This window comes from Cetorhinus maximus, chromosome 15, assembly GCF_964194155.1.
Source record: "Cetorhinus maximus chromosome 15, sCetMax3.hap1.1, whole genome shotgun sequence".
NCBI lineage: Eukaryota > Metazoa > Chordata > Chondrichthyes > Lamniformes > Cetorhinidae > Cetorhinus > Cetorhinus maximus.
In genome coordinates this window covers 35,035,693-35,049,145 of record NC_135893.1, presented here as the reverse complement: position 1 = coordinate 35,049,145, position 13,453 = coordinate 35,035,693, and the positions used below count along the sequence as shown (strand labels likewise).

Here is a 13,453-nt window from a genome sequence, read left to right as displayed (position 1 = left end):
AAAGTGCAGAGGTCGCTGACTGGATGCATACTGGGCTGGAGAGTTGGAGTTATGAGGAGACACAGCATAGACTGGGGTTATTTCCCCTGGAGCAGAGGAGGTTGAGGGGTGACATTATTGAGCTTTATAACATTATGAGGGGCATAGATAGGGTGGACAGAAATGAACTTTTCCCCTTCGCGGAGGGATGAGCAACCTGGTGGCATTGACTTAAGGTAAGGGTCATGAGGTTGACAGGTGAGGGTGATGAAGAACTTTTGCACACAGTAATGTGGGATGCACTGGCTGAAAGGGTGGTGGAGCCAGAAACCCTCCTAACATGTAATAAGTATTTGGATGTGCAGTTGCGATGCCCAAGGCCATGGGGATAGTGGTGGGAAATGGGATAAGGCGACTTTGGAAGGTGCTTGACACGTGCATCTTTGAAGGGCCGAGGGACCTTTGTCTATGACCCACACCTCTGACTCTATCAGTCTGTGAATGAGCAATGTTGCTACAATAATGATTCAAACAATCATCAGTGTTTTGGATGGTGGGAAGACAGAGCGGATGTCACTGTGGACCTCAAATACCTGGCCATTCCATCCCAGCCTCACCGACACCTGTGGACCTGGGCGCATGGTGCCTTTCAAGCTCGAAAACTGCTTGAATTGGCTCAAAACCATCAGCTGGGCCTGGCTGTCTCCAGTCTGCAAACGCTCACAGGCATTGTGAGCATTCTTCTCCTGAAGAACAGAAAAATCCATTCATTGCGGCTAATTGCACATGGACTCTGCACACGCACGCTACATCCCAACCACAGTGGCCTATATCAGGCCTCCAGTGCCTCCTCTCATGCTACTGCTGATCAGTCACAAAAAGATAGTATGCCTGCTCCCAACCACCACCACACTCCCATCCCCCCCGCCCCCCTGCAACGGCCACCTTGGACACATTCTGCGTTTCTGCGTCCATCGCTTTAAGAAACACATGGGGCAGAATTTTGCCCTTGGTGGGCGAGCGGGCCCCACCAGCTCGGCGGCGGGCGGGCAGCTGAAACGGGGCCTGCTGTCATTTTGAGTGGGTGGGCCAATTAAGGCCCGCCCAGCGGCCTGCCCAACAGGAAGCGCTATGCGCTTCCTGTGCGGGGTGGGGAGGGAATCCCCAACAGTCATGCACGCGAAAGAGCACACAGCTCCCTGAGGCAAAGTGCTGTCTCAGGGAGTTTACTGACAGGTAAGAAAAGTCAAAAAATAGAGAAATTTTAAAATTATTAACATGCTCCCCTCATGTGACAATGTCACACGAGATGGGACATGTTAATAAGAAACACATAAAGTTTATTAAATTTTTAAAAAACGGACATGAAACTTCATCCCACCAGTGGATGAAGTTTCATGAATAATCTGGAGCCCGCTGGGGCCCCTGGCCTGCCCGCCAGCCTTAAGTTTGGATGGGCAGGGTCTTTAACAAGGTTAATTAGCCTGTCAATGGCCTTAATTGGCCATTGACAGGTCGGCGGGTGGACAGCTGATTTCGCTGCCCGCCCGTCTTCCTGAAGATTTAAATTGACCGGGATGACATCGGGGGTTCCTCCCGACGTCATTCCACGTCATTTTCCCCTCGCCGAGCCGGCCCCACCCCCAAATCGCCAAAGGGAAAATCCTGGCTATGGTCTACGCTCCCATAGCAAGGAGGCGCATCTAGATGCGACATCGAGGGCAGCAGATGGCTCTTGGCCACGAGACTTTGAGGCTCCCCTTCCACAATCTCATCACCGTGAATAGGATATGTGCTGGAGTGCTGAGTATGCACCTAGTTGCATCTCCTGCAGGTTGCCCCCAGACTAATCGTGTGCGACTAAGAGCAACACATGGTGTGGGGGAGAACCCATCTCCTCATGAACCACTGAGGCTGATGTAAGCATGGGCACCATCTGCTTGCCCACCCAGCGTACGAGAAATGCCCAACATGATTCAATGCAGTCAAGACAATAAGACTTGTGGGGGGGGCGGGCCCTCAAAGGCTAAGGCTACCTGCTGGGTTAAATGCCCAATGCCAACATGGTACTCACCCTTCCAGAACACAACAAATCATCGAAGCGCTTATGGCACTGGATTCAGCTGCGCCGCACCACCTCACGGGAGCTCACCACCTCCACCACCTCCTCCCAGGCACGCTTCGTCATGTTGAGGGGGGCCTCCTCCTCCCATCCTGGGGAACCAGCACCTCCTGCCGTGCTGCCCCCTCCTTGAGGGCAGCAAGGCAATCATCAGAAAAGCAAGGTTCACATTGTCCCCCCGCTGGCCCAGCCTGCCCTGTTCCTGTGGCAGACCCTGCACCTGCCCATCTCCTCTGTCTTTCCCTCCAGAATGCCCTGCTGAGTAGACCCTCTGCGGTTGGATCTCCAGGTGGACATTGCGAACAGCCTACAGGTGGCTGCAAGGCCTTCTTTTAAACAGACTGCTCGGTCGGCATTGGACCCGGCGGTCTGTGCATGCCCGTCACAACCTGAACACTCCCGATATCCACGGGAGTCGGAAATGCTCTGTGTGGGCCTTAATTGGCCCACCCGGGCAAAATGGCGGCGCGGCCCCGATCGCGGGTGCCGATAAGGTCCACGCCCGCCCTCGTCCGCTCCTGCTCCACCTGCCCGCCAAACAGAAAATTTTGCCCATGGTAACATTATTACTGTACTAATCATTCTAAGTAACTAATTTAAATACTTAAAGCACAATTTTGTATTGAAATATGAAAAAACATTGACTGTTTTAGTCCTATTGTCCATTTTCTCTTGTCACTGCTTACTCCTCTTTTATTTTCCTATTTCTTGATTTTAACTTTATTTTTTACCTTGCCTGCCTCTAGCCTATCTATCACAACTTGTTTGCTTCTCCCTGCTTCTTAAAACTTTATATGTTTCAGTTACCTTTATCCTGATGACTGCCTGGAGATCACTGTCAAGAGATTTTCAATGGACGAAAATTAGTTTTATAGGCCAATTTACCAACTAGTCTAAAAAGTCCTGGAGAGTGAACAGTGACAGGGTTACTTCCTAGCCATAATGGGTATTATTTTTAACAGAAAATCCCATCCAAATAAACAAACGTTGCTGTAGCCCCTGCAGCCCAACAATGTTCAGACCACCCAACTCATCTACGATGATTAATTAATTTTCAGATTAACTTGTTCCAGGATGGAGTGTGTCTGCCGTACTTTATTTGTGCTTAGCTAGTTGTTTGCCAAAAGAACATCTTTCTCCCTCCTGTCGAGTGTAATGATTTGAGAGGGGTCCCCTGTGAGATGAGATTGATTTGTGGAGTGTTGGTTGTCAGGGAAAATTGAATTTTCAGGCATTTGGTGAGATATTGTTTATTGTGAGGATCTGATTCCTTTCATTGCAAGCAGTTCATGTAAAATCGGCTGCTTCTGAATCAAAGCCATATTCCCTTTTTTGCTTTATAGAAGTCATTCTAACTTCCATTGCAGTTTAAAGCAATGATCTTGGAGTGTTGTCAGATATGTTGGATATCAGGAAGTGAATCCCCTTGCCACTTTGGTGTATAAGTGAGACAAGAAAATATTTATGGTGGGAAAATTGGGCAGGAACTGTTTTCATCTATCTTCCATCATTACTTTGCATCCTTCAAGTTCCGTTGTGCTTTTTGGCCCTTCTTGCAATTCCCTATCAGATTGGTCAATGAGGGTCTTAAAGGCAGGCTTTAGCTGTCTGGAGGAGTTGGGAGGAGCTCTGTAATATGCTTCAGATTGTGTCACTTTTTTCCTTCATTCTTTCATGAGATGTGGATGTTGTTACAAGGCCAGCAACTAGGCTGAAGTGGCAGAGAACTGAGGCAGGCCTTCTAACCAGCCCATCTTAGCACTCACCAGGCCCCGTGGCCACTTACAATCCACTTCTGGGGTTAGCGGGCCTGCCTCTAAACTGCCCCCATTCCCCCCACCCCCTGGAATGAAAATTGGATGTAACAGGGCCCATTAAACCGAGGTAGGTCTGCTGAGCCAGGAAATTTCCCAACTCAAAGCTAGCCTCTGATAAAAACTGAAAGTGACATCCAGGACAGGTTCGTATATGCAGCAGAGAAGGAGGGAGAGCTTCTGAATGTTCAGGGTGCAGTTCCTTTAAGGAGACAATTATCCACATCTGTCTTGCCAAGAAATGGCAATAGTATCTTACTTGTATGTAGAATGCTAAATTTCTGTCAGAGAATCACTTGTTATGAACAATGTACAACTTAAGTTGAATTTATAGAAATATTTGTGTGTTAAGAAAGGTAAAAATGGTTTCAGTTTCAGTTAGGTTTTGTTTATGAAGCTTGGTGCCTGGGAGTCTGGATAGACTTGTGATGAGGTTTCAGGTCCTTTGGGTTTGTTTGTGTGTATACATTTTTAATGAGGTCTTACAGACCCTCAAGTGAAAGAAATGGGTTAAAAGGGGTTGAAAGTTCAGTGATTTTGTAAACAAAACGCAAAGTAGGAAAGCCTTACTGTTGCCTAGCGACAGTGATCCAAGTACAGGAGTGAAAGAGGGGAGTTCAGAGTTCAGAGAGAAGACAGGGTTTTGAAGCTCTCTGAGAATAAAACTGCATGGCTAATGGGACAGTAGTTAACTGAATAATCAGCTATGGGACTCGGTGAATTGATCAGTTTAGCGGAGGTGCCACTGGAAGACTGAGTTTAGGGAACACATTTGTTTGCTGTGCAGTTGAAGAATCAACTCAAGTTTAGAGTGCGATACAAAACAAAAACAGAATTACCTGGAAAAACTCAGCAAGTCTGGCAGCATCGGTGGAGAAGAAATCAGTCAACGTTTCGAGCCTCCATGGCCCTTCGGCAGAACTGCAGCATGGTTTCAACAAGGGAGAAATATAAATTGGTTTAAGGTGGGTGGGGGGGCGGGGGGGGAAGAGACACATTGAGGGTGTGGTGTGAGCAGATAATAATCAAAAGATGTCAGAGACAAAAGGGTCAAAGAGGTGTTGAAGGTGGTGGTCTTTGTCTGAGAAAAGTGCTAATTAAGAATGGAAAACAGGATATTCAAAGTACAGCTCTAGTGGGGGTGGGGTGGAAAGACTAAAGGTTTTAGTTTTAGATTTAAAAATAATGGAAATAGGTGGGGAAAGAAGAATCTATATAAATTATTGAAAAAAAAGCTGGTGGGCGGGGAAAAAGAAACAGGGTGGGGATGGGGGGAGGGGGAGTTTAAGATCTAAAGTTGTTGAATTCAATATTCAGCCCAGAGGGCTGTAAAGTGCCTAGTCGGAAGATGAGGTGCTGTTCCTCCAGTTTGCGTTGGGCTTCACTGGAACAATGCAGCAAGCCGAGGACAGACATGTTGGCAAGAGAACAGGGTGGAGTGTTAAAATGGCAAGCGACAGGGAGGTTTGGGTCTTTCTTGCGGACAGACCGCAGGTGTTCCGCAAAACGGTCGCCCAGTTTGCGTTTGGTCTCTCCAATGTAGAGGAGACCGCATTGGGAGCAACGAATGCAGTAGACTAAGTTAGGTGAAATGCAAGTGAAATGCTGCTTCACTTGAAAGGAGTGTTTGGGCCCTTGGACGGTGAGGAGAGAGGAAGTGAAGGAGCAGGTGTTGCATCTTCTGCGTGGGCATGGGGAGGTGCCATAAGTGGGGATTGAGGAGTAGGGGGTGATGGAGGAGTGGACCAGGGTGTCCCGGAGGGAATGATCCCTACGGAATGCCGTCAAGGGGGGTGAAGGGAAGATGTGTTTGGTGGTGGCATCATGCTGGAGTTGGCGGAAATGGCGGAGGATGATCCTTTGAATGCGGAGGCTGGTGGGGTGATAAGTGAGGACAAGGGGGACCCTATCATGCTTCTGGGAAGGAGGAGAAGGCGTGAGGGAGGATGCGCGGGATATGGGCCGGACACGGTTGAGGGCCCTGTCAACGACCGTGGATGGAAAACCTCGGTTAAGGAAGAAGGAGGACATGTCAGAGGAGCTGTTTTTGAAGGTAGCGTCATGAGAACAGATGCGACGGAGGCGAAGGAACTGAGAGAATGGGATGGAGTCTTTACAGGAAGCGGGGTGTGAGGAGCTGTAGTCGAGGTAGCTGTGGGAGTCGGTAGGCTTGTAATGGATATTGGTGGACAGTCTATCATCAGAAATTGAGACAGAGAGGTCAAGGAAGGGAAGAGAAGTGTCAGAGATGGACCATGTGAAGATGATGGAGGGGTGGAGATTGGAAGCAAAATTAATAAATTTTTCCAGGTCCCGACGAGAGCATGAAGCAGCACCGAAGTAATCATCGATGTACCGGAGAAAGAGTTGTGGGAGGGGGCCGGAGTAGGACTGGAACAAGGAATGTTCCACATACCCCATAAAGAGACAGGCATAGCTGGGGCCCATGCGGGTACCCATAGCCACACCTTTTATTTGGAGGAAGTGAGAGGAGTTAAAGGAGAAATTGTTCAGTGTGAGAACAAGTTCAGCCAGACGGAGGAGAGTAGTGGTGGCTGGGGATTGTTGGGGCCTCTGTTCAAGGAAGAAGCTAAGGGCCCTCAGACCATCCTGGTGGGGGATGGAGGTGTAGAGGGATTGGACATCCATGGTGAAGAGGAAGCGGTTGGGGCCAGGGAACTGGAAATTGTTGATGTGACGTAAGGTGTCAGAGGAATCACGGATGTAGGTGGGAAGGGACTGGACAAGGGGAGAGAGAAGGGAGTCAAGATAACGAGAAATGAGTTCCATGGGGCAGGAACAGGCTGACACGATCGGTCTGCCAGGACAGTTCTGTTTGTGGATTTTGGGTAGGAGGTAGAAGCGGGCCGTCCGAGGTTGGGCAACTATCAAGTTGGAAGCTGTGGGAGGAAGATCTGTCCTGGCAGACCGATCGTGTCAGCCTGTTCCTGCCCCACGGAACTCATTTCTCGTTATCTTGACTCCCTTCTCTCTCCCCTTGTCCAGTCCCTTCCCACCTACATCCGTGATTCCTCTGACACCTTACGTCACATCAACAATTTCCAGTTCCCTGGCCCCAACCGCTTCCTCTTCACCATGGATGTCCAATCCCTCTACACCTCCATCCCCCACCAGGATGGTCTGAGGGCCCTTAGCTTCTTCCTTGAACAGAGGCCCCAACAATCCCCAGCCACCACTACTCTCCTCCGTCTGGCTGAACTTGTTCTCACACTGAACAATTTCTCCTTTAACTCCTCTCACTTCCTCCAAATAAAAGGTGTGGCTATGGGTACCCGCATGGGCCCCAGCTATGCCTGTCTCTTTATGGGGTATGTGGAACATTCCTTGTTCCAGTCCTACTCCGGCCCCCTCCCACAACTCTTTCTCCGGTACATCGATGATTACTTCGGTGCTGCTTCATGCTCTCGTCGGGACCTGGAAAAATTTATTAATTTTGCTTCCAATCTCCACCCCTCCATCATCTTCACATGGTCCATCTCTGACACTTCTCTTCCCTTCCTTGACCTCTCTGTCTCAATTTCTGATGATAGACTGTCCACCAATATCCATTACAAGCCTACCGACTCCCACAGCTACCTCGACTACAGCTCCTCACACCCCGCTTCCTGTAAAGACTCCATCCCATTCTCTCAGTTCCTTCGCCTCCGTCGCATCTGTTCTCATGACGCTACCTTCAAAAACAGCTCCTCTGACATGTCCTCCTTCTTCCTTAACCGAGGTTTTCCATCCACGGTCGTTGACAGGGCCCTCAACCGTGTCCGGCCCATATCCCGCGCATCCTCCCTCACGCCTTCTCCTCCTTCCCAGAAGCATGATAGGGTCCCCCTTGTCCTCACTTATCACCCCACCAGCCTCCGCATTCAAAGGATCATCCTCCGCCATTTCCGCCAACTCCAGCATGATGCCACCACCAAACACATCTTCCCTTCACCCCCCTTGACGGCATTCCGTAGGGATCATTCCCTCCGGGACACCCTGGTCCACTCCTCCATCACCCCCTACTCCTCAATCCCCACTTATGGCACCTCCCCATGCCCACGCAGAAGATGCAACACCTGCCCCTTCACTTCCTCTCTCCTCACCGTCCAAGGGCCCAAACACTCCTTTCAAGTGAAGCAGCATTTCACTTGCATTTCCCCTAACTTAGTCTACTGCATTCGTTGCTCCCAATGCGGTCTCCTCTACATTGGAGAGACCAAACGCAAACTGGGCGACCGTTTTGCGGAACACCTGCGGTCTGTCCGCAAGAAAGACCCAAACCTCCCTGTCGCTTGCCATTTTAACACTCCACCCTGTTCTCTTGCCATCATGTCTGTCCTCGGCTTGCTGCATTGTTCCAGTGAAGCCCAACGCAAACTGGAGGAACAGCACCTCATCTTCCGACTAGGCACTTTACAGCCCTCTGGGCTGAATATTGAATTCAACAACTTTAGATCTTAAACTCCCCCTCCCCCCATCCCCACCCCGTTTCTTTTTCCCCGCCCACCAGCTTTTTTTTCAATAATTTATATAGATTCTTCTTTCCCCACCTATTTCCATTATTTTTAAATCTAAAACTAAAACCTTTAGTCTTTCCACCCCACCCCCACTAGAGCTGTACTTTGAATATCCTGTTTTCCATTCTTAATTAGCACTTTTCTCAGACAAAGACCACCACCTTCAACACCTCTTTGACCCTTTTGTCTCTGACATCTTTTGATTATTATCTGCTCACACCACACCCTCAATGTGTCTCTTCCCCCCCCGCCCCCCACCCACCTTAAACGAATTTATATTTCTCCCTTGTTGAAACCATGCTGCAGTTCTGCCGAAGGGCCATGGAGGCTCGAAACGTTGACTGATTTCTTCTCCGCCGATGCTGCCAGACTTGCTGAGTTTTTCCAGGTAATTCTGTTTTTGTTTTGTTTTGGATTTCCAGCATCCGCAGTAGCTTTTAGCTTTTTGTTTTTATTTTAGAGTGCGATTGTTGGGTGTCTTGAGGAGAGATATAAGTTGGGTGAGAAGCATCAAGTAAATGCTCAGGAATTCACTGGAAGAAAACTGTTTGTAACTGTGCCAGTCCCAAGTGAGAAGCCTTTGTGTTAAGCTAGTGACAACTCTTCACTGATTTATGTGTCTGTAAAGATATTGCTGGGGTAAAGGAATAGTGGGAATTTGAATTGTTGTCTTGTGTTTGCATTGAGATCTTTCCAAAATTTTTGTCTAGTGTAATACAGTCCACTTTTCCTATTTTAATAAATAGTTTATTCTGCTACAATTACCTTCATTGCTCCTAGGTTTGGGTGGAGGAACTTGAGCCAGCAGTTCTGTTTTTGATCACCACTGGAAATGTTTGGGTTGGGTGAGGACAGGGTTGGTTTGAGCTCTGGTGCAAATTGTAATTAAATAGTCTTCCAGCATTCACTGTTAAAGCCTCACACATCAGCAATGGCCACTTGGGGGAGGTATCACAGAATTACAGATTTTTAATGGCATAGAAGGTGGCCATTCGGCCCATCGTTCCTGCACTGGCTCTCCAAATGAGCTTTATGACCTAGTGCCATTGCCCTGCCTTTTCCCCTTACCTCTGCAGATTGTTTCTATTCAAATAATCATCTGATGCCCTCTTGAATGCCTTGATTGAACATGCCTCCACCACACTTCCAGGCAGTGCATTCCAGACCCGCACCACTCGTTGTGTGAAAAGGTTTTTTCTCACGTCACATTTGCTTCTTTTGCAAATCACTTTAAATCTGTGCCCTCGCGCTCTTGATCTTTTTACGAGCAGGAACAGCATCCCCCTATCTATTTTGTCCAGCCCCCCTCATGATTTGGAACATCACTATCAAATCTCCTCTTAGCCTTCTTCTCTTCAAGGAGAACAGTCCCAACCTCTCCAATCTATCTTTGTAACTGAAGTTTCTCATCCCTGATGCCATTTTTGTAAACCTCTTCTGCACTCTGTCCAATGTGTTCACATCCTTCCTATAATGTGGTGCCCAGAACTGTACACAATACTCCGGCTGAGGTCTAACATGTGTCTTATATGAATTCAGCATAACCTCCTTGCTCTTGTACTCTATGCCCCTATTAATAAAGCCCAGGATACTAAATGCTTTATTAACTGCTCCCTCCACCTGTCCTACCACCTTCAATGATCTATGCACATATACACCCAGGTCTTTCTGCTCCTGCACCCCCTTCAAAATTTCACCTTTTATTTTCTATTGCCTATCCACATTCTTCCTACAAAAATGCATCACACTTCTCCGCACTGAACTTCATCTGCCACCCATCTGCCCACTTGACCAACTTGTCTATGTCCTTTTGAAGTTCTACACTGTCCTCCTCGCAGTTTACAACACTCCCAAGCTTCGCATCATCCACAAACTTTGAAATTGTCCCCTGCACACCAAGATCTAGATCATTAATATATATCAGGAAAAGTAAGGGTCCTCCACTACAAACCTTCCTCCAGCCTGAAAAATATCCCTTAACCATTACACTCTGCTTCCTATTTTTTAGCCAATTTTGTATCCACATTGGTACTGTCCTTTTTATTCCATGAGCAATAACTTTTCTCAGAAGTCTGCTGTGTGGCACTGTATCAAATGCCTTTTGAAAGTCCATGTACATCACATCAACAGCATTACCCTCAGTGACCTTTTCTGTTACCTCTTCAAAAACTCCAGCAAGTTATTTGAACACAATTTCCCCTTTAGAAATCCATGCTGGCTCTTCCTTATCAACCCATATTTTTCCATATGACTACTAATTCTATCCCGAATAATTTTTTCTAGAATCTTGCCCAGCACTGAAGTTAAACTGACTGGTCTGTAATTGCTGGGCTTATCCTTACAACCTTTTTTAACAAAGGCATAATGTTTGCAATTTTCCAGTCCTCTGGCACCTTCCCTGAGTCTAGGGAAGAATGAAAAATTATGGTCAGTGCCCCTGCAATTTCTACTCTCACTTTCTTCAATATCCTTGGATGCATTTTGTCCGGTCCCGCTGCCTTGTCAACTTTAAGTACCATCAGTCTATTCAACACTTCCTCCTTATCATTTTGAACCCTGCTAGTGACAGAGTTTCCTCGTCTGTCACCATGGGTAGCATCTATCTTCTTGGTAAAGAGAGATGCAAAGTATCCATTTAATACCTCAGCCATGGCCCCTTTGTCCGTGTGTAAATTCCCTTTTAGGTCCCTAATTGGCCCTACTCTTCCTTTTACCACCCATTTACAATTATATGCCTATAGAAGACTTTGGGATTCCCCTTCATGTTGGCTGCCAGCCTTTTCTCATAACCCCCCTTTGCTTCTCTAATATGATTTTTTCACCACCCCTCTGAACCTTCTGTATTCCTCTTGGTTCTCAATTGTATTTTCTACCTGACACCTGTCATAAGCACACTTTTTCTTCTTTATCTTAATTTCTATCTCTTTTTTTATCCAGGGAGCTCTGGATTTGTTTGTCCCACCTTTCCCTTTAGGTGAAACATACCTCGACTGTGCCCAAACCAATTTTATTTTGAATGTAGCCCACTGTTCAGCTACAGTTTTTCCCTCCAATCTTTCGTTCCAGTCTAAGTGGCCCAGCTCCATTCTTGCCTCAGCGAAGTCGGCTTTTGTCCAGTTAATTATTCTTACTTTGGATTGCCCATCGTCCTTTTCTATCATCATCCTAAAGCGTACGATACGGTGATCACTGTCTCCTAAATGTTCCCCCTCTGACACTCGATCTATTTGGCCCACCTCGTTTCCAAGAACCAGGTCCAAAAGCGCATCTTTTCTTGAAGAGATTGAAGAACTTTCAGTGGGTATGGAACTGTACCCGAGGAAGGAGTAAATACCTGCAGGAGAGAAGAAAAGGAAAACTCCTTCTTGTGCATCTTCAGGCCATTTGATCAGTGATGGTAGACAAATGTCTTGTTTTTGCCCATTTGGTTGTTTGAGGCATCCTAAATTATTGTGCATGTGTTTTTTTAATCTTTAGGCAGAAAACTCTCAGATGCTCCTGAATCTGAACGTGGGCCAGCGGTGAGTTGTTTTTTATGTTAATTTTTTAAACCTTTTATTTCCTCCATCTCCACCCAAGTTTTAAATTTTGAAACTCATTCTGTGCCATACACCATTTCCCATTGTAGCTAGAGGTTTATGGTGCTGAACTAACAACCCAAAGGTCACAAATTCAAATCCCACCGTGGCAAGTCATTAAATTAAATTGAATACTTTACATCTAGAAATCTGTGGGCTAGTTGCGTAAAATGACAATGCGAGCTGCTCTGTATTGGTTGGGCATGTTTAATGTCAAATCTACTAGATTTCATAACTCTCCGCTTTATCCTTAGCTATTTCAAATCCATTCATGTCTTCCTATTTGTAATACTTCACACTTTTGTGCACTGTTCTAATCATCAGTTAACTTCTGATCCATTTCCATGGTTTAACTTGAATCTTGAGAGCATTTTGTACGAAGGGTCATTAGAAAGGCTAATGTAATTTGGCCTTTGTCTCAAGTAGGCTGGAATACAAAGGGGTTGAAGTTATATTACATTTACATAAAGCTCTGGTTAGGCCCCATTTAGAACACTGCATTCAGTTCTGCGATCTGCACCTCAGGAAAGATATATTGGAGTGGGAACGGCACAAATTCATTAGAATGATACCAGGGCTAAAGGGTTAAATTATTAGGACAAGTTGCATGGGCTTGCATTCCCTTGAGTATAGAAGACTAAAGGGTGAGTTAATTGAGGTGTTTTAGATGAACAAATGAGTTGACAGGGTAGATAGAGAGAAACTATTTCCATTGGTGAGGAGTCCAGAACAAGAGGACATAACTTCAAAATTAGAGATAGGCTGTTCATGGGTGATTTCAGGAAGCACTTCTTTAAACAAAGGGTAGCGAAAACTGGAACTTTCTTCCCAAAAATCTGTATGGCTCATTCAGGTGAAAATTCCAAACTCAGATTGAAAGACTTTTATAAAAACAAAAAACTACTGCGGATGCTGGAAATCCAAAACAAAAACAGAATTACCTGGAAAAACTCAGCAGGTCTGGCAGCATCGGCGGAGAAGAAAAGAGTTGACGTTTCGAGTCCTCATGACCCTTCAGCAGAACTTGAACTGAACCAGTGCTGCTGAAGGGTCATGAGGACTCGAAACGTCAACTCTTGAAAGACTTTTGTTGGGCAACAACATTAAGGATTATGGAATGAAGGTGGGTAGGTGGAGTTAAGATATAGATCAGTCATAATCTACTTGAATAACAGAACAGGCTTGAAAGGCTGAATTGCCTACTGCTGTTCCTTTGTTCCCGTTGAGTTTAATTAAGAGCCTTCCTTTTTGGAACCTTATCAAAAGCCTTTTTTAACACTGAACACTGATGGGGCTTTCCCAGTCTGCTTGGGTTGTGAGTTTGGCAAAAAGGTCCAGGAGATTGGTGAGGCAGGGTTTTCCCTTTCTGAGTCAATGCAGACTGCTGCTGACTCTGATATTGCTTACCCCGATAATCAATTCCATGATTTTAGGCGGAATGGC

At 46.5% G+C, this 13,453-nt stretch overlaps 1 protein-coding gene across 8 annotated transcripts in view; it reads left to right on the top strand.

The window, feature by feature from the left end:
* The window catches only part of nphp4 (nephronophthisis 4), a 504,277-nt gene that overhangs the window by 324,874 nt on the left and 165,950 nt on the right, over positions 1-13,453 (top strand). For all 8 annotated transcript variants that reach the window (XR_013578910.1, XM_078558224.1, XM_078558219.1 and 5 more), the window contains one exon: positions 11,910-11,953. Coding sequence is in view for 7 of the 8 variants with exons in the window: in XM_078558224.1 (XP_078414350.1) it covers positions 11,910-11,953 (44 nt within the window). In the remaining variant the exon portion in view is untranslated. The remainder of the gene's footprint in view (positions 1-11,909; positions 11,954-13,453) is intronic.